Genomic DNA, 19,171 nt, shown 5'->3' on the forward strand with positions numbered 1-19,171 from the left:
TTATATTATTGATCTATGATTTAATAACTAATTGTTCTCATCACGACATGGCTGAAATATTACCAATGTAACGATAAACATTAACTCACTCACTAATAAATGTGTTACAAAAACATTAAAACATATTATTATATTGACTTTAAGCACATATTTAGGTAAATAGTTACGTTATTACAACAACAGTCAATGCCACATGAGTCTATATACCTACAATATACATTGACTACATCAAAAAGCAAACTTTTGAAGTGGAAATTACACTTGAGACATTCCCTCAGACAGTCAGGAGGACATGGAATGTCTACCTCCTGGCTCAGTCCTTCCTATACACAAAACACCAGCAGGGACATCAGAGCCAGCACCAAGAACACCATGAACAAAACGCATTTTGTTCGGCGGTCATTTGAGGCAGACTTCGAATATGGGCGTTCAATGCTGTTCGTGGTTACTTCGTCATTCATTGGCTGTACACCTGTCTCGGACTTAAACAGAAGGCTGTTACTGCGAACATTGAGGCTGGCCATAGTGGTAATGATAGCCAGGCAACTCTGGCAGATGACAAGGGTCAGGTACACTGAGAGCCGACACACGTCTCCGGACTTGGGGATTGAGTCATTGACGAAGTTCATGAACACTGCATATGACACAAATATGGAGATGAGGTAGGACATCTTCTCTCCGGAGTCAGCTGGTAGGAGGAACACACAGGCGTTGAGCAGAGAGAGAAGAGTCATGGGAAAGATTATACTCACAATATAGAACATGCTCTTGCGTTTCAAACAAAAATCAAATTTCACCAAATTTTGGGTCCGTCCCATCTTTACATCTACAACGTAGACATATAGGTCAACCAACTTCCATTCATTGTTCTCTATGAAGAATGTCGGTACACTCCCTATAATTGAGCCAGCCCTATCAACTCCAAGATAAAAATTACCCGACGGCATTAACATCATGCTGCATTGTTGCTCATCAAAGGGGTACATGGTGATGTCTATCTGACAACTGGTCTTGAAACTGTCAGTAATAAGAACTGATTCCTCGCCGTTGTTTTGAATCAGTAAAGATTTTACTGAATCCAGTCTAACCTCGTCGATACCATTAGGGATGACAACAGAAGGTACCCACACGTAATCTGCAGAGATGGTCACGTTTTCAATATCATCATATTCAGTTTTGTTCCAAGCCAGGGTTTGGTCGAGCCATTTCATGTTGACACCAGCACTAAAAGTGAAAGTCTGTTCGGCTGCATTGAGACTGGAGATGGACATTGGCAGTATACTAATGTTCACCTGTTTGCCATCAGTGAGGGCCAGAGCAATACCAGCAGATGAGTTTTCCCCTTTGATATATGATAAGAGTCTTCTTAATGTTGACTGCGTTGTATTGTTCGTCTTGGCGCTTGATAAGATGACGAGTGAAAGTAGTGCTAACGCCGACATGAAATACATGATGTCACTGTACAGTGGTGATGCGTAGAATGGTTTGCATTGATGTGTATGTGTTGTTACAGTTCGGCTGTTGCTTAGGTTACCGAACGACATCTATTTGGACCATACACTTACCCCTATGCTGGAATATCAAATCACACAGAAGCATTAAACAAGAAATAATAGGTAAGTGCTTCACAAACAGATCTATACTTGTGCTCTTCCTGTGAAACTGCCTGCCTCCACCTTCTGCAAGCATGGGGCTATCACTTTACATTGAATCACTCAGTTATGCAATAATAATCAAAATGGTTATGCCATGGGAACAATCTCACGCTATTAATATTGCTGTTGTAGTTGACATGGTCAATAGATTATTTGCTCACACGTCATAGGTGGTGTTTGCCTCAGCATTTCCTGCACATGAGTTGTTTCCAGCATTTCCTGCGCAAGAGTTGTTTCCAGCACGGAAATGTATTGTATATTCAATGTCTTTGCTAAAACATTTTGAAATGAGAACTGTCATATTTTAACTTTTGTAAATGAACATTAATGTTTGTTTCTGCTATTGTATATTGATTGAGATAATGTGGCACCGGTAGAGAATATATATTCTCTTTACTTCGACAACAGTATGTGCACGAAACATTTATCTGTTAAGTTTTAAAGGTATAAGAATCGTTCCACAATGGCTCAAAAGTGTGTATCTAATAAATACATGTTTATCAAAGATGGCAGTTGGTTAGTTTGTTGGTTGTCTTCCTGTTTGACACCGCAATCAGTAACATTCCAGCTATATGGCTGTCAGTAAATAATAGAGTTTGGACCAGATCAACAGCATGAGCATCGATGACATGTGTCAAACAATTCAGCAAGTCTGACCAACCGATCCCATTAGTTACTGAAGACCAATTCTAACCCGGATCTTCATTTGTAGATAAAGTACGAGCACAATGATCTCCATAGCTCAAGTCTCGTCAACTAGTTGCTACCAATTCACTTAAAAAACAGCCATTACAACCACGTCTTTGACACCAACCCGGATCTTCACGGTTAAGTAGAAGTAATGTACTTATGTTAAGGAAGTAATATGGAGTCCACGTAATAATATATCCTGTTTTGAAATATGTATTTTATATATCATCCAACGACCTTATCTATTATCGCCCTTAACTGATACCATTATGAATTGAAGTCTTCATACAAAATGTAATGCATTGCGAACAGAAATACCAGTAACTGATGAATTTGGCTCACTCCTTTTAGACAGGCATGTAGACCTAAGGACATTAAACATCCTATGTTTGCCTTTACTACAGACACGCTGACTTATAGTACTGTCGGAAATAGAAAAAAAACTGTTTTTAGGCTCTTACTCTGTATCCCTAAGATTTACACAACTGCAAATAGCATATGTCGAAATAACCCACTTCGGCCTAACTTGGCATTCAGTGGGATGCGTAATTGGATATCCAGAAAAGCATGTTTACTCGTAAAACTTAGAAAAAATACGAATAGCTGCTGAAAACAATAGATCAAACTATAGATGGCAATTAGGTCCCTCAGCCAGGTATGACGGCGGACCGTCGACTCGCCTTGGCATGAAATGCATGTGCTGCCTCCAGGCGCCCAAGGGGTCATCTGAAAGATATTTTGTGCTTTTTCATGTGTGTTGACTATGCCTCATCTATTGATTAACAGCTTAAGTGTCTTTCTTTCATAAAGTTTATGTTGAGATATGTAAAAGAGTTTGATACCTGATAACCATAGAAACGCATCGTATTAAATGTCTCAAAATATATAGGTGGCATGACCACCCGATCGCGAAGATCGACAGGACTGGATATTATTTGTAAATTGTTATGACATGCCGTGTACTTCCCCAGTATAATTGCCCTAAAGGATTATCGTATCTTAGCTGATATCTCTATCCCCAAGCCCGACCCCAACGATCGTCTGCGACACCCGTCCAGGTTTTGCTTTTGAGATGAACCCTCCTATCTGTTTCTTTTTATAGTGACAGTGAGACTCCATGGTAGCTACATCCTTAATAGTTTCAGCATGAAAGTTATTATTTTTTACGCCAGCTATCGTTTATAATGAAGCTACGTCTAATTTCAAATTGGTCACTTAAAAAAGTGTCCTTTATAATACAATTTCGTCGCACACTAATTTGCATACAGCCATGGTCTGTTCCAAATAATTCGTTTTGGACTTAGAAAAATATCGCATTGCTCATTCTGCACTAATCTCTCCTCAGTAAAGATCTTTTTCTACGTTTCTTGTGTCCCTACCACTGAGACTGTCGTTAGGCCGGACTTAGTATAAGAGATATTTCACACTTGCACATATCAACTACATAAATTGTAGAGATAAATGAGAAAATACAGTTTTTTTCTATTTCCGACAGTACTATAGTAATTCATCCTTTGTGCCCTGGAGTTAAATGACATATTTTCGCTGTTATGACATACGTTTCATGGTTGTGAAATACTGAAATATCAGTGTTGTACAAATCATAGGGATTGGAAGCCACAATTATAGGTTCAAATTAGGCTCTCACATGATGTGCACTTTGAAAGCTGAGTTGCTTCCATCGGAAGAGATGACATCTATAATCTTCAAAAGAAGTAGGGGAACCTGAACTTTCAATTTGGATAGGAAGGATAAGCGTTATCAAAGTTTTCAAAGACAGACATCTTATGAACGCACCACCATTTCTCTTTATCACCACCCCTGAACACAACGCATTGGATACACGTGCACAACGCAGTAGGCCCATACACGTGCATGGGGTGTCATTCTTGATTTTGACGGTTTTCAAGAAGGTCGATAGATCACTATAGCTAGACCATTAATTTTGACAATCATCTTATATCACACTGTTGTTAGTGTTTGTTTCTAGCTGTGTTTATGTTGTTGTTTGAAAATACAAATCGTACTCATGTAAATTTCACGTCATACATCATCATTTTTCAAGAACGATTACTGTACAAACAACTATGGTCATAAGGAAGTGCAAGTGGTGATGAACTCTCAAAACATTCATTATTATCATGTCACCATTGACTGACTCCGATATATCTCAATCTTTTAATCGTAGATCGTGAATCTTTAAAAATGAAGTTCCCCTACTTTCTGTAAGAGTATACTGGAATAAGGGAGAATAAGAGTATTATTATAGAAGGCATGGAGGCACTTTTTCAGTATTATGGTGTTTTTCCCAACGATACTGCCTCGTGAGTTGTCTTATGTATGTGGATGTGAAAAGGGTTTTGTCGCTTCTATTAAACTGGATGTAATCAGATGATTTGAGATTAAATATGAGTATGAATGAAACATAAATATATACGGAAATACAAAAACAGAGGCTCAGATGTTTAAATGGACAATCTGTCGTCTTAAAGTCGATCTTCCTACCCATGCTAACACTTATAGTAATAATAAGTGAGTTCAAATTTTACATCTCATCGGCAATATTACAGCCATATAGCGATGGCTACAAGTTAGTTATAATTGAAAACTAGTCTGCAAAGGACAACAAAACAGGAATGTTTCACATTTTACTTTTCACACATATAGTTTTCCGCCAAATTATTTATGGTTCACTAAAATAAGGTTACAGACTACAGTACTAAAGTAAGAACACCTTAACGGGGATCATGGGTACTACTGCTTCCTGTATGTGGTTGTATGAAATGAAGTCTATAAAAAACACCGAAATGCTATCTACGAATTAAATTAACACACTGGTCGTGTTATATAATAATGAAATAATTATTAATATAAGCATGCTCTGTATGCAGACCTCGCCTTTGAAATGTCTCGCTTGCATCCCAAGTACATTGTCGTCAGACTCCCCAGTGTTCTCGGTGCCATTGGTTTGGTACCTCCTGATCTTTTGGCACAGATCAGGAGAGTGTCCGGGTTCTCCACTGGGAGCACAGCCCTTCTGACAGTCTGGGTAATGCAGAAGGCTGCAGTGTTGGGGAGTCTACATATTCTCCGGAAAGTTCTTGGTGGTTCGAGTACAGGACCTTTTTAATAAAGTTAATAATCATTTAATCATTGATTTTTTAAAAGAGATAGACATGAATTTTGATATATGTTTTGTAAATAGATAAAGTTTAATAATTGGTAGTTCAGATTATCAAGTAGCGTTTGAAGTAGAGTAAAATTATTGTCCTCCTGAGAGGGTACGTAAGTCCCAAAAACGTTCAAAGTAAAATTTTCACGTACCAAGTTTTTAAACGTAGTTTTTTTGTTCTTTTAAATTTCGGCGAAATTGTCCTACAGTCGCCAGCGGCTGAAGGGGTGGTATAAATCCAGCTAGGCTCCATGCAGGTAGCAAAAGTAATGTAAGTCCCCATGGTTCCTTGTATGGTGATCTACATTCAGATGCTGGTGATCTGTAGCCTGTGTTTTACATTGTCTTGTCTTCTTTAATTACACTGTTTTAGTTTTAGATGCTAGTTTTATGTTCATATCTGTGATACTCTAGAATTTTTACTCTCCATCGTTGACAGGTTTAACTCTTCACAATGTTTTCATTTTTGTATTGTATAAATTGTTTTCATCTCGATATGGCTGAGATAATGCCGATGTGACGTTAAATATTAACTTATTCAATCACTTGGTGGTTCGACTAGGCAGCGTTTCCTGGGAGAAGTCCCATTCGCTGTCTGGGCTGTATGTAGAGAGGGCAAGGGCCCTGAGCTGATGATGAACCTTACCAGCCTGACTGTGCCAGGATCACCCGAACACTCTCTGCTGCATATTACCTTTAAAGAATGATCCTAAACAGTAATGCAGAATTTATTAGATATATATTGAATATGCCACGTTCCACATAAACCTGAAGGTAGTGCCAAGGGTAACACATAGTAAGGAGATGTCCAATAAGATTTAAGTTAACATAGAGGTGAGGTGAGGTGAGGTGAAATTGGGTTTAACCTTGTGCTTAAGAATATTTCGCTCATATGACGACGTTCATGCGTGTGTATGTGTAGGTGCGGCTGCTTGTACTAGCCCAGACTTAAGCTGGTTTTATGAATTTATCAGAATGTATTCATCTGATGCACCATCTTACACAAGATGGACTTTATATAAGGCAGACTGGTCCTTGTTTCAAACTTTATGAACATCGAAACTAAGACCCGAATGTTTCAGCGATATCGCTGATCCTATTCAGGCATTTTCGGACGTTCTAAATGAAAGAGCTGATCAGAGTATACCACAATCCTCTACAAGACCACTTATACGGAAGCCATGGTTAAATGCTAGAAAAGTGTGGAAAAGGGCAAAAAAGTATTGTTGCTATCACCCAACTGTTCATAACTTGAAAACATTTAACATACTAAATGCGCAGGCACGTCGTAACTTCAAACAAGACAAACGGCAATCTTGGAGGAATTATGTCTCCAAAATTAATTCACGCACCCCTATGTGTAAGGTATGGAACCCGGTTCATATAATAAAAGGCAAATGTTCAAAATCTGCTGTTAATTTAAAAACAGAAAAATATAAAATTGCAAATAAAATTAGTGAAACTCGTGCCAAAAATTCATCATCGGCAATTATTTCAGAGATATCAGAAACAACAGGAAAAGACAAAAGTTAATTTTGAATCAAATAACAGTGAAGACTACATGAGCTCCATACAGCTCTTGAGCAAGCTCATGACACTACCGCAGATGATAACAATATCCAAAACCATGTCTGATCACACTTTGAGACATATTTGACAAAATTAGGACGTCTGAAAATGTTCCTCCTTCATGGCTTAATGCCACTGCTGTCCCTATAAGTCCAGTCATCCTGGTTAGATTTTGACCTAACCCACCACAAATTGCAACAGAAATGATTTCAACTGTTTTAAGACCCTGAAGCATTCCTTTATAACATATAAAAAGTCTAGGAAAATCTCAGTGGTGGAACAAGGTCAAATTCGACCCTCAAGGTCATAGGGGTCATCTTCACTTTCGAAATCTTAGATATAAATGCAAACTTTTTTGTAATCTACTCAATTGTGTCATGTTATATATCAAATTAAAGCTCAGATTACAGGCTTTTCAGAAATATATGGTTTAATAATGATTAGTCTCATCATATTGTTGTATCTTTAAAAAAAACATTCCGTAATATATGAAAATCGTATCCGGACATTCATATTTATATGTATGCTACGATTATGCCAAAAATTTCATTTTTCAATTGTGTGACAATTTGTAACATGAAGAAATATTGTGATGAATATGTATCAACCAATAGTCATTCCAAATAATAATGAAATAGAATGAACGATCAATGTTTTATATCACCACATTTTCATCAAGTACAATGATGAAAAACAAGTCATTTTGTCGATTGAAACTTATGTAAAAGAGTTGTCTATTACTCAACTTCATAAATGGTATTTCATTATGAATTACCTGCATTCATTAGCTAATCTTGTTTTACAGATTGGCAACGTCCTTTTCCAAATTATTTTACAGCAGTTCTCTGATTGCATCATTCATCACTGAGGTCATGCCTTTGAGCACTCAGACATGCACAACCACGGCACACACTGCACAAGTGAGTGCATCTCAATCCATGTCTCTTACATGTGCATCTTTTAGAATTGCAAATATTTGTTTTACAGTTGCATATGATAATTGTCAACAGTTTCTTTGGATCTGGGGGAAAATCTGCAAGGTTAGGATCCTTTTGCCATCTCTTTTCCATCCTTAATCTGTCAAACTAAGCGGATGGTAATTTCCTTTCAACTCTTGAATCTGAAAGTAAGCCCGGCGACTGACACTAGACTGCCGTTGAGGTTGGCGGACGATTCTTAGGATAAACATGCATCTGGTTTGAGGTTATTTTGTCACAAGAACGTATGTGAGTAAGTTCAGACTTTCACCTGTTTCTCCATACAGGAGACAAACCATGGCCTTCCCTCCAGCTTGAATGATTTGTTTGCTGTTCATATTCCATGGATTCTTGATGTCGTATCACAGCCTAAGAGAGGATGTATGAATATCAATGCTTCATGCTTCTTCTTGGTTTCACTGATGTTCCAAAGTGGAATTCTTTTCAAAGAACTTTTCTTGGGTGTTGACTGCAAGAAGATATCATGCGATTCCAGATTTGTGTCACCAGCAGATCCGTGTCGTCCCCTATGAGAACTGTTTATGACTGGCATGCCAGTGAAACTGCTGTTTGAACTATCACAACATCAGCATCACCAGTGGTCTGAACTCCGTCACATCCTTCAGCTTCTAGATAGGAACACATCATCATGATGAACCGTTGTTTGTTCTGAACATTGGCGTGGAATGACTCTTTCTTTGATTGTAAGATCATACTCTCATCAAATTTAACCAAATTTAAGTCCAACAGTCCGTCTCATTTGTGTTGTATACTTTGTCCATGAACTTGAGTATCCATTCAACACAACAGTTTCTCTGCCATAGTGTCTTTTGACATATGTGCGGTACGTGGCCAAGGTAGAGTATGCAGCAAAGCCCCGCCATCGAGATACATACACAGCATCAGAAGCTGGACCAGGATAAACACCATCATCCAATGTTGATATGAATGAAGTCAGGGCAGGTTTGCTTGCTTCCTTCAGGAAAGAGGGATAATCAAACAGTGCAGGTGGATAACTGCAAAGTTCAACTTTAGCAAAAATTGGAGGTCATGTGTTGACTGGCTATCGGCAATCAGAAACCGTTGAAACAATAAAACTGGATCAATGTTGCAAATTTCTTCATCTTGTGGTGTAACAGGTTTCTCGTTCATTTGTACAGCTTGATCTTTCCTTTTGATTTTGAAGTCGCCAGTGCTTGTCATAGAGTCCACAAAAGAGCTACCAAACTCAACATGCATCATCTGCATTCACAGTTTCACTTGCGACAACTCCATTTGCAGTGTTTCTGAGGTCAGGACCTTGTTTGAAAGGGCCTCTGTCATGAAGGAAATGGAGAAGTTTCATGGCATCATTTTGTCTCTCTCCTGTCTTGCATTAGACAGATCCTTGTGTAGTTTAGAGTTTCTGTTTCCACTACTTGTAAGATCACTCATGGCATTGCTGACTTCCATGCATGATGACATTGACACAAGCTTCAGACATGCCTGCGCCCTTGTAAGTCCTCCATTTGTTTTCATGTTCCGCATGAGCACCGGTTCAATCAACAAGATCTGTTGGAAATCCTCCCCAATAACAATTGGAGCGGCGGATAACATGATGACCTGAGTTGAGGAGTTCAAAGGTCTTGGGATGTGTGTCTTGCAGGGAGGTCATCATCTATGAAATTCACATTGCCATTTAGAATGTGCCTCAATGTAACATATGTTATATTTGGGATTACACTTTCTTTGTAAAGTACAGATTCTTGTACTTTTGTAAGGTTGAGTCCCATCCGGGATTCGAACCTACACCCTCAGAGTCAGGCACCTAATCGCCAGCACACAAAGTCACACGCCTAGACCGCTCAGCCACCGCGGCTTCCACAAAAGAAAGTGTAATCCCAAATATAACATATGTTACATTTGACCACTTTCTAAATGGCATTGCGTATTTCATAGCTTTCGGCCGTGGGAGCCGTGCCAATTAACACTTATCAGAGAGGTACACAAAGTCCGCAGTCTAGACTACCAGATGTCCGACTTTCATTTTTGTGGAAGCCGCAGTGGCTGAGCGGTCTAGGCGTCTGACTTTGTGTGCTGGCGATTATGTGCTTGACTCTGATGGTGTGGGTTCGATTCCCGGATGGGACTCAACCCAACAAAAGTACTAGAATCTGTACTTTACAAAGAAAGTGTAATCCCAAATATAACAAATGTTACAGGTCATCATCTGAAGGTACAACCGAACTGCTTTGGTGTACAAGTTATGACCAGCTGCTGCAGATAATGGCAACATGTCAGCAATATACTTTGGGTGCATCTTTCAATTTCCTAATCTGTCAGCTTTAATGAAAATCCGTAAGATATCCACCATTTCTAATGTGTTTGAAGAAGATACTTCCCCAACAGTCAAGGATTCACTCACCAGCTCATTTTACAGCACTGTCGCATGTTGAGATCCTCATCATAAGTGAAGGGGAGTGGCAAGGTCGGCTTCATCAGAAGGTTTACGGAAGCTAGGAAGGCTCACATTAAAAGTTCTTGATACCAACAGACCATTGAGAGCTGTGTCTACAAGAAAGTGAGCTCGAATAGTTCTGGCAACAACTTTCCCTGTTAGTATGTGACTAACTGTGCTACTGGCATATACCAGAAGTTCAAACAGACCCGATCCAGACATGATGTTTCCAATGCATCCAAAAAAGCCTATCTGTGTGTAGTTCCTCCAAGCCTTAGGACGACGTTCTTAAAAACACTTGATGAAGGCTCACTGGAAATTATCATTGTCATTTGGTGTGACATTGTTTTTCATCCACTTTGTGACAGACTGGGGATGGAAAAAAGATGGCAAAAGGATCCTATCCTTGTACTTGATGAAAATGTGTTGATAGAAAACATTGATCGTTCATTCTATTTCATTATTATTTGGAATGACTATTGGTTGATACATATTCATCACAATATTTCTTCATGTTACAACTTGTCACACAATAATTGTAGCATACATATACATATGGATGTCCGGATACGATTTTCATATTTTTTGGAATGTTTTTTTTTAAAAAAAATACAACAATATGATGAGACTAATCATTATTTCTGAATATATAAATATATTTCTGAAAAGCCTGTAATCTGAGCTTTAATTTGATATATAACATGACACAATTGAGTAGATTACAAAAAAGTTTGCATTTATATCTAAGATTTCGAAAGTGAAGATGACCCCTATGACCTTGAGGGTCGAATTTGACCTTGTTCCACCACTGAGATTTTCTTAGACTTTTTATATGTTATAAAGGAATGCTTCAGGGTCTTAAAACAGTTGAAATCATTTCTGTTGCAATTTGTGGTGGGTATACAGATCCACCATATTACAGACTTACTCTCACTAGCTGTGTCTGTAAGACCATGTAACGAATGGTAAATAACAGATTAATTTGGTATCTGGACCAATAACCTAATTACAAATATTATATAATGTGGTTTCCGAAATATTCGTAGTACCATAGATCAAATTTCGGTACGATTGGAAATCCTTAATTAAAATGCTATTATAACTAAACAACATACAGTATCAATATTCTTTGATCTTGAAAAAGCATATGATGCCATTAGGAAGAATGGCATTTGAAAGGATTTACATTTTGGTTAGGGGCGGTGGGGTAGCCTAGTGGTTAAAGCGTTGGGTCGTCACGCCGAGGACCCGGGTTCGAATCCCCACATGGGTACAATGTGTGAAGCCCATTTCTGGTGTCCCCCGCCGTGATGCTGCTGGAATATTGCTAAAAGCGGCGTAAAACCAAAACTCAGTCAGTCAATCAGTCTTCAAATCATAAGACCATGTATAAGTATTTCAAGTCCGAGTGGGCTCAAATCTGTCTGATCATTATAATCAGGATCGGAGTGTTCCACAAGGCAGTAGTTTGTCTTTTACCTCAAATATTATTAAAATAAATAGTCATTCAAAAGTTTTATGCAATTCAGTCGATGGATCCCTTTTCGTGGATGATTGTTTTTTATATTCCATGTCGTGGTAAAAATATTCGACCCACTGGGAGAAGTTACAAATCTATCTCAACAAAATTAATAGATGGTGCTTTGCGAACGGGTTTAAAATTACTAAATCCAAAACTAATTGTATACACTTCCGCACTAAAATACAAAGCCCATAAAGACCCTGAAATATCATTAAATGGCACACCAATCAAAGAGGCGAAATTCCTTGGTCTTATCTGTGACTCGCATTTAACCTTTCTGAAACATGTTAAATGCTTAAAAGCAATATGCATGAAAGAACTCGATTCGTTGAAGTCGTGTCAAATTCAAAGTGGACAGGAGGCCAAACTACCCGGATTACCGCTCTATATATAATCCCCTCCCCACTTTGAGTTAGAAACAACTTATAAGATATCAAGTGCCTTCAGGCATGGCTTTCATTTTCTAAATATTCGTGTGTTTTTTCGACAAAAGTGTACACAATTAGTTTTTAGTTTTTAACTTTATCTATAACCTCTGAAGTTCAATCTGCTGAAGGTGACAAGAAGGAGGAAGGTATAAGAAGCAAAGTGTGAAGGTAACATGCAAGGTAAGATGAACTGCCACAGCTTGCAGACTTGTGTTAAGGGGAACATAACTATGAATGACGCTCTGTCGAACCAAAATGGCCCTATCAGTAGGAGGGGAAAATGAATGAATTGAATTGTATTGCCTTAATTAAAATTTATCAGTGTTTTTGAAATATGCTTCTTACAAGTAGATAACTAATGGGTTTGTATCCTGCGTTTATAACTGCAGGTCATTAACATAATGCCTAGGTCCTTATCAATTCCACTGAAGTAGATTTGAATAGCTCATGAAGGTGCGATTGGAGATCGTTGACGTGAACGTGATGAGTTGTTATGTTGTGAAGACGGGGTAACATCCATATCTAATGAAATTGATAGCTTGCTGTCTTCGTGCACACTCAACCAAACGAGTGCCGTCCCGGAGCCTTGAAACATTCTTCACCTCACAAGTACCTTCAATCGCTTTACAAATAGCAAAGGAATTGAATTTCAAAGGAAGGTCATTCCTGGATTCAACTACTGAAAACCATGCCCAAGACCATGAATATTGTTGAGTAGAGACATCTTCATCAGAAGAGAAATTCACAGCTTCCAACCGTCTTTTCGTTTCATAAGGTTTTAAACCAGAATGATTATGTGCCATGGTATTATCTCTGCGAGTTGACAACCCTGCTCCCCGACCACCACGGAGTGTCAGTAGAGACAGAGTTGCAATGCACCGGATATCCACGATACCAACACTAGGGATACAGGATTTTTATACTCCGGCAAGCATGACACAAATAGCAATATTTGTACACTAATTCCAGTGTCTGACTGGTTTTGCAAGATCACTTGAAATCAGATACATATTGAATTTGGAGGTCAACGTCACCCGATTGTCCACTGAGCCACTGCCTTGTATCATAGGACTCCAGGCAAATGTATAGTACAAAATGTCCATTAGTTATTATTCTTTCTTCATTCAATAAAACACCCTAAATATCAACAATATATCATCTTTTCTGACTCACTTTCTTGCCTTCAGGTTATTAAAAATATTTCTTGTTAACATCCACTTTTATTAGAAATTATTGAATTGTATAATGAGCTTGCTACTGGCCAATGCGACATCGTCTTTTGTTGGTTACCCAGCCACGTTGGCCTTTCTGGGAATACAATTACCGATCTTGCTGCCAAGGCAGCACTCAGCACTGTCACACCACTTCTAATTCCATACTCTGATTACAAAGCTAGCATTAGAACTTACATCCGTGATCTGATGCAGAAGAAGTGGGACACCCAAGTAGGTATTAAAAAATTACATGCAATAAAACCCTACATTGGTTACACCCACTTGGGTTGTCAGTCCAGATTTGAGGAGGTCATCATACGACGATGTCGTATTGGCCACACAAGATATACTCATGAGTACCTATTGAAAGGTGAGGATCCTCCGTTTTGTATCCCTTGTGATGAGAGAACCACGGTCAAGCATGTCCTGCCTGCCTGACTGTTGAATTCTCCATCATAAGGGATAGATATTTTAATGTCAAAACAGTAAAGGACCTCTTTTAGTAATGTTAATTATAATTTAATCATTGATTTTTTAAAAGAGATAGACTTGTTAAATGAATTTTGATATATGTTTTGTAAATAGATGAGGTTTTGTAATTGGTAGATCAGATTTTCAACTTAAATTGTTAGTGGCTGTATCCTCAAAGGGGGTTGAAGTAGCGTAAAATTATTGTCCTCCTGAGAGGAAGTCCCAAAAACTTTCAAAGTAAATTTAGACTTGCCACGTTTTTAATCGTAGAATATGTGTGCTTTTAATTTATGGCTAGATTTCTCTTCTGTCGCCAATGGCTGAGGGGATGGTGTAAATCCAACTAGGGTCCGTGCAGATAGCTAAAGTAATGTAAGTCCCCATGGTCCCTGGTATGGTGATCTACCTTCAGTTGATTTCTAGCCCATTTTTATACTGTATTTTATACTGTTTTTCCCCTATAGTTAAAACGTTTTAGATATAATTACTAGTTTTACATACATATCTGTGATATTCTAGTTGTTTTACTGATCTTCTTCGGCAGGTTTTTTATAATATACATATATTTCATTTCAATATCAAATGTTCTCGTCACGATATGGCTGAAATATTGCCGATGTGACGTTAAATATTAACTCACTCACTCACTCTTCATTCAATTGTGCAAAAAATTGGAACATGAATGTATTACGTGCACAGGGCATGTCGTGATCAGACGATGGAGGGAACCGGGCGGTGAGGTGAAGTAAGGGTTATATAAGGATGTTAAAATTATGTTATATAGATGATACAATTATGTTTTCATGAATTATATCTACCATGAAGGCGTCTTCTATAATTGGGCTTTCATCCAACGGAATTCAACGTCAGGTGTCTTATTATACATTCGTAAGTGCACAAAGTAATAGTTTTTGTCTCGGACGTATTCCTGGAACCCATAGATATAACCATAGTGAAATGGGTCAAGTTAAACATTCTTGCAATATTTTCGCTCAGAAATCTATAGGCAGAAGAGTTTAGTGTGAAAAATTAAACCATTGTTTAATCTTAACCAACAAGGTAAAATACAATATGATTGGTAACAGCAATACTTTTGGCCAAGCATCAACAGTCGCTGATGGTCAAACATCCAAAAATACGTGAACTATGTTTTTCACACGATCGCCTCTGTGGTGTTGTGGTTAGAGCCTCCGCCCGGAGAGCTGAAGGTCGCGGGTTCGATCCCAGACCGCACCATGCCAAAAGACGTTTAAATATGGTACTTGTTGATCCCTGCCTGGCGCTCGGCATTAAGGGGTACAACAAGGACTGGTCGGCTCTGAGTCAGTATACTGAGTGGGGTGTTCATGCTTAACTGCGGCATGGTGTTTTACTGAGCTAGCAGTACATAACCAGTTAAAGTCTGGGCAAGTACAAGTCATATGAGCGAAATATTCTTAAGTAAGACGTTAAACCCCATTTCACCTGACCTGTTTTTCACACAACATCAGTTGTTATTGAGGCGCATGCTTGCAATTATCAATAAGTACATTTTTCAGAATGTATAAATATCATGTAAGCAGTGATGTGGAATTATATATATTCAGATACTTTTTGAAGTCATGAGTAATCTAGAATCTTCTACAACATCTGGAATTCAACATGGTATGGAACTTTCCACATTAATGTGCAAAAGCATTCCCCTTTCAACTCATATCACATCAAAGCGAGCATCTTTCTCAAGAGTCACCAGATGGAATTGTAATATCAATAACTTTATTGCTATTACCGCTGCCATTGTATTTTGTCTTAATTGTAATTGTACGCCTACTGAATTTTTGAGGTTGCATGCCTGTTTCGTATCGTATCACATCTAAATAAGGCGAAGATTATTTGTCTGACTGTAGATCATAGCGGCGAAAAAAAGATATTGCCATTAAAATCCATCTTGCTCAATTAAAGATCCCTGGGATAGGTCCTGCTGGAATATTGCTGAGTGGGCCGTTAAACAACAACCATTCAATCTTTAACAAAAGTAAGTCGTGGCTTCACATTTGCGTCTGCCCTTTATATAAACAAATAAATATAACAGAAACAATCAATTACACATTGTTAGACAATAGGTTTCACTGACACATAACACTCTATACATATAGGTGAATAATGAATTCATTTATATCTGGTTAGAACGAAGGACAACATCAGTATTTATTACTATTCGTTTAAACAATGAAACAATAAATACACATGTGAAAGAGATCTGTTCCACAAGAATCAACAGAAAGGTTAGCTAAATCATTGATAGCGGTTGTCAACATACAATTAGAGGGAATAACAATTAGAAACTTAACATGGACACACCAATATTGCTCCTTTTAAACGGGTAATGTTTTCGAAAGCTATCTGATAAATATTTCGCACAAACCAACGTGGGTGGGCCATAGTTGCTTAGCACCAGCGAACGCTTTAACCACTAGGCTACCCAACAGCCCCGAAATATGGGTAGAATGTCGATAAGTAGCATACTATGTTCTTCTTTTAAACACCGCAATTCACTGTGGAGAGTTATGCTCCTTATCTGGTACTTATGCTGTTGCTGGTCGTGATCTAGCAAGATTAAGCTAGTTTTGATCCGTGGTACAGCAACAATTATGCGAAGGGCACACTTTCTTCCAACTTCCCACGACTCTCAGATTCAATGTATCTCCCGATACTTGTATGTTTGTAGATATACCGCAAACAGATGATCTGCTCCAGATTCTATATTACTTAGCTGACTGAGGAAAGCCATAAAGTCCGTCATAAGTTTGTTTCCATGTAGGAAGCAAATGTGCTGTAAATCCCCATGGTCTCTTGAATTGTGATCTACCTTTGGCTGTTAGCAATCTATAGTCTATATGATTTTATAGTGTACTGTTCACTTTAATAATATCGTTTTATGATAACATGTTAGTTTTACTATATTATCTGTGATACACTAGTAGTTTTACTGTTCTTCGTCAACAGGCTTTTAATTCTAATTTTATTGATCTATGATATAATAACTGATTGTTCTCATCACGACATGGCTGAAATATTACCAATGTAACGATAAATATTAACTCACTCACTAATACATTTGTTACAAAAACATGAAAACATATTATTACATTGACTTTAAGCACATATTTAGGTAAATAGTTACCTTGTTACAACAACAGTCAATGCCACATGAGTCTATATACCTACAATATACATTGACTACATCAAAAAGCAAACTTTTGAAGTGGAAATTACACTTGAGACATTCCCTCAGACAGTCAGGAGGACATGGAATGTCTACCTCCAGACACAGTCCTTCCTATACACAAAACACCAGCAGGGACATCAGAGCCAGCACCAAGAACACCATGAACAAGACGCGTTTTGTTCGGCAGTCATTTGAGGCAGACTTCGAATATGGGCGTTCAGTGCTGTTCGTGGTTACTTCGTCATTCATTGGCTGTACACCTGTCTCGGACTTAAACAGAAGGCTGTTACTGCGAACATTGAGGCTGGCCATAGTGGTAATGATAGCCAGGCAACTCTGGCAGATGACAAGGGTCCAGGTACACTGAGAGCCGACACACGTCTCCGGACTTGGGGATTGAGTCATTGACGAAGTTCATGAACACTGCATATGACACAAATATGGAGATGAGGTGGGACATCTTCTCTCCGGAGTCAGCTGGTAGGAGGAACACACAGGCGTTGAGCAGAGAGAGAAGAGTCATGGGAAAGATGATACTCACAATATAGAACATGCTCTTGCGTTTTCAAACAAAAATCAAATTTCACCAAATTTTGGGTCTGTCCCATCTTTACATCTACAACGTAGACATATGGGTCAACCAACTTCCATTCATTGTTCCCTATGAAGAATGTCGGTACTCCCCATAATCGAGCCACCCTATCAACTCCAAGATAAAAGTTATCCGACGGCATTAACATCATGCTGCATTGTTGCTCATCAAAGGGGGTACATGGTGATGTCTATCTGACAACTGGTCTTGAAAGTGTCAGTAATAATAACTGATGCTTCTCCGTTGTTTTTGAATCAGTGAAGATTTTACTGAATCCAGTCTAACCTCGTCGATACCATTAGGGATGTCAAGCAGAAGGTACCCACACGTAATCTGCAGAGATGGTCACGTTTTCAATATCATCATATTCAGTTTTGTTCCAAGCCAGGGTTTGGTCGAGCCATATCATCTTGACACCAGCACTAAAAGTGAAAGTCTGTTCGGCTGCATTGAGACTGGAGATGGACATTGGCAGTATACTAATGTTCACCTGTTTGCGATCAGTGAGGGCCAGAGCAATACCAGCAGATGATTTTTCCCCTTGGATATATGATAAGAGTCTTCTTAATGTTGACTGGGTTGAATTGTTCGTCTTGGCACTTGATAAGACGACGAGTGAAAGTAGTGCTAACGCCGACATGAAATACATGATGTCACTGTACAGTGGTGATGCGTAGAATGGTTTGCATTGATGTGCATGTGTTGTTGTCGTTCAGCTGTTGCTTAGGTTACCGAACGACAGATGCATTAAACAAGAAATAATAGGTAAGTGCTTCATAAACAGATCTATACTTGTGCTCTTCCTGTGAAACTGCCTGCCTCCACCTTCTGCAAGCAGGGGGGCTACCACTTTACATTGAATCACTCAGTTATGCAATAATAATCAAAATGGTTATGCCATGGGAACAATCTCAAGCTATAAATATTGCTGTTGTAGTTAACATGGTCAATAGATTATTTGCTCACACGTCATAGGTGGTGTTTGCCTCAGCATTTCCTGCACAAGAGTTGTTTCCAGCACGGAAATGTATTGTATATTCAATGTCTTTGCTAAAACATTTTGAAATGAGAACTGTCATATTTTAACTTTTGTAAATGAACATTAATGTTTGTTTCTGCTATTGTATATTGATTGAGATCATGTGTCACCGGTAGAGAATATATATTCTCTTTACTTCGACAACAGTATGTGCACGAAACATTTATCTGTTAAGTTTTAAAGGTATATAAAGAATC

General features: G+C 38.4%; 1 protein-coding gene across 1 annotated transcript; it reads right to left on the reverse strand.

Moving 5' to 3' along the window:
* Positions 1-323: 323 nt before the first annotated feature.
* LOC124273316 (neuronal acetylcholine receptor subunit beta-4-like) lies at positions 324-1,451 on the reverse strand. The gene has a single exon (XM_046708556.1). It carries the CDS (start codon positions 1,449-1,451, stop codon positions 324-326), a length of 1,128 nt encoding a protein of 375 aa, XP_046564512.1.
* Between the last annotated feature and the right edge of the window lie 17,720 nt (positions 1,452-19,171).

The sequence above is a fragment of the Haliotis rubra genome, unplaced genomic scaffold (genome assembly GCF_003918875.1).
Source record: "Haliotis rubra isolate DU_JTF1 unplaced genomic scaffold, ASM391887v1 Scf1798, whole genome shotgun sequence".
Lineage (NCBI taxonomy): Eukaryota > Metazoa > Mollusca > Gastropoda > Lepetellida > Haliotidae > Haliotis > Haliotis rubra.

Bases quoted from the DNA above. Each gene is read 5' to 3' on its own strand.
- LOC124273316 (XM_046708556.1), bottom strand. From the start codon at position 1,451: ATGTATTTCATGTCGGCGTTAGCACTACTTTCACTCGTCATCTTATCA.